Source organism: Lathyrus oleraceus, chromosome 2, assembly GCF_024323335.1.
Source record: "Lathyrus oleraceus cultivar Zhongwan6 chromosome 2, CAAS_Psat_ZW6_1.0, whole genome shotgun sequence".
In the NCBI taxonomy this organism is placed as follows: Eukaryota; Viridiplantae; Streptophyta; class Magnoliopsida; order Fabales; family Fabaceae; genus Lathyrus; species Lathyrus oleraceus.
In genome coordinates this window covers 139508280-139510959 of record NC_066580.1, presented here as the reverse complement: position 1 = coordinate 139510959, position 2680 = coordinate 139508280, and the positions used below count along the sequence as shown (strand labels likewise).

General features: G+C 38.9%; 1 protein-coding gene across 1 annotated transcript; it reads right to left on the bottom strand.

Annotated features, from left to right (window-relative positions):
• Nucleotides 1–1555: 1555 nt before the first annotated feature.
• LOC127122283 (uncharacterized) lies at nt 1556–2242 on the bottom strand. Its single transcript, XM_051052647.1, has one exon. The coding sequence runs from the start codon at nt 2240–2242 to the stop codon at nt 1556–1558; it is 687 nt and encodes a 228-aa protein (XP_050908604.1).
• Nucleotides 2243–2680: the final 438 nt, after the last annotated feature.

The window sequence follows — 2680 nt, the reverse complement described above, 5'->3', positions numbered from 1 at the left end:
TTTTATTTACATGGTTCACCTCTGCCATGTAGTATCATAGGTTTGTTTTAATGTTATCCACCATCCTATCATTTCACCATATTGTTATTCTTTGATGAAGTGAAGAGGGTACCGCTCCCACTCCATGGATCCATTATCGACCCAAGAGTAAATTATAGATGGCCTTCGATGCTAGAACCATAAACACTATGGGTCGAGTTATAGATCCCACTGTCACATAAACTTGTATGACCCCCATATTTTGTCTTGTCTTCCCTTCATAATTTAAAATCACCATGTTATGGGGCCTCAAGTCTGTGTCGAACTTTCCTATTTTTGCCAACAAGAAATGGGGCATTAAGTTAACAGATGCCTCTCAATCTACCAAAATTTTGTTCACCGTTGTATTCTCTACTTTTGGTCTTATAAACAAGGGTTTTAGATGGCTTTTTAACCCCTTAGGAGGCCTTTCTAAAAACGCATTATGTTCTTCGATACACCTGTTATCCATCATGAAATAACACACTGATTTGTGCTTAGCCATCTCTTCTTCCTCCCAATCCTCAGCTTCAGCCACTTCCGTTACACAATCGTACTCCTTAGGGAGCACAAACACCATGTTTCACAAAAGATCAAAATCATCTTCCGACCCAGAGTCGAAATTATCGGTCACTAACTCGTCCTCATTCGATGGTCCATCTTCTTTTGTCTTTCCTTTCGATTGACTTGTTTTATGAGAGAACAATTTCCTTCCCAATGGTTTCTTCACCTGGTTTTTCACTTGACTCTAACATGCCTTATTATTACTTGACTCTGCAGCTTCCTTCTCAACTTTTTTATTTCTTAGGAATCTCCTTTATTGAATTATTGACATTGGATATTCCCTTTATAATTACTAGGCCCATATGAACGCTTTTTCGATATCTGAATATTTTCTCGATAAGTCATCGATGAACCTCGACCCATTTCAAAATTCCTCCACTTTTAATTCCTAACTTGTTGTCCTTTGCCAACAGGTTTCGTCCACCTCCCTTGGGGAGCATTGGATACTGGTACATAAGTCTCAGGCTTACCTTTTTGTTGAGAATGGAACTGTTCCTTATTTTGAGGGACCCCCTCTCTTGTCGAAATAATATTGAGACCTATTATTCCTCCGGTTCTTATTCTTCTTTGCATATTGGGCACTTTCAAACTTCTTCGCAACCTTTTTATCGAACATAACATTGCATTAAGGACATAACATCACTTCTGAATCTTTATCTTCGCACATGTGGAGAAATTCCAGCAACCCTTCTCCAGCCTTTGGGTAAACGACCTCAATCTGATTCTCATTCTCAAACGCATCCATGTTGAAATCCTCATAAATTTTGACCATGTTGATGGTTACAAGCTTTATGTAACTAGCGTCTCCTGCTTGCAACGGGTCAGAGTCAATTTTCATTGGAACCTTGCTTTTGGAAAACTTCAGTCTTCACTCGTTCAATGCATTTTGAACAAGATCCCTGAAAATAAAGAATTGTGAGGTCTTATGCCCTAGGAAATTATGGTATTTATAAAACCATCGTTTCTTTCTTTGTTATAATGGTGGTACTTTCGCGCGCGATGACACTAGTACTTGACCATCTACGACCAATAAGTCAAAAATCTCATCACACTTGGTCACGTCGAAGGTGTAAGTTTTCTTAGGGAACTTATCATTCTTCTTAGGTTTGGAAGGATTCTTCCTATTTGTAGGCGTAAGTAACTTACACACATACGGGGGTCCTGGCTTTAATTCAGCCACATCGACCTCAATTTCTTCGATATGGTTGTATTCGACATTTGACGCCAAGTCATTGTCCCCCATGTCGATAAAGGCTATGTGTTCCTTCTTACCTTTGTCTATTTTGGCTTTCTCAGCCTTTAGTCTTTCGATCTGTCGAAGTCTATCGGCCAATTGAGCCAGATCTCCCATATATTGTGTATCTAATTTCTTCCTAATAGAGTAATCTAATCCATCGACCATTTTCACTAACTCGTTCTCAGGTACTTGAGTAAAACATCGCGATTTTAATAATTGAAATCGATTTAGGTAGTAATTGATTGGCTCAATGAGCTTTTTCTTCACACTCGACAACTTTTTCAGACTAATTTTGGATTGCCCTATATAGAACTGTTCATGGAACAACCTTTCCAATCGAGTCCAATTATTGATGGAATGGACAGGGAATGTTGTAAACCATGTAAAGGCGTTTTTTGTGAGAGAACTAGAGAAGTATCTCATTTTCAAGTTCTCATTATTCGCTATGTCTCCCACCTCGGTCAAATATCGGGAAATATGCTCGACTGTAAACTCATTTGTATCACTAGTAAATTTGGTGAACTTAGGGACTTTCCATCCCTTTTGCAATTCAGTTTGTAACACATATTTTGATAGATGAGATGTATAATTTGGCCTTTGCAGGCCTATGTTTACAATATTTTGAGTCAATATCTATTCGACAATGGTTGCAAGGTTATTTTCTCCCACCAGATTTCCTTGTCGAACTTGATGAACGACTTGATCAACGTCTTGGTTTCAATTAGCCATTATGATAGGGTGATGCTTGACTTCTCTATGCAACCCTTAATCGATTATCTGGGGTACAAATTGCTGCCCCTGATTAACCGTGTTTTCCTCTAAAGCCACCCCCTCATTTTGAACTTGCCTAATGGCTTGGGG

Bases quoted from the DNA above. Each gene is read 5' to 3' on its own strand.
- LOC127122283 (XM_051052647.1), bottom strand. From the start codon at position 2,242: ATGAGATACTTCTCTAGTTCTCTCACAAAAAACGCCTTTACATGGTTT.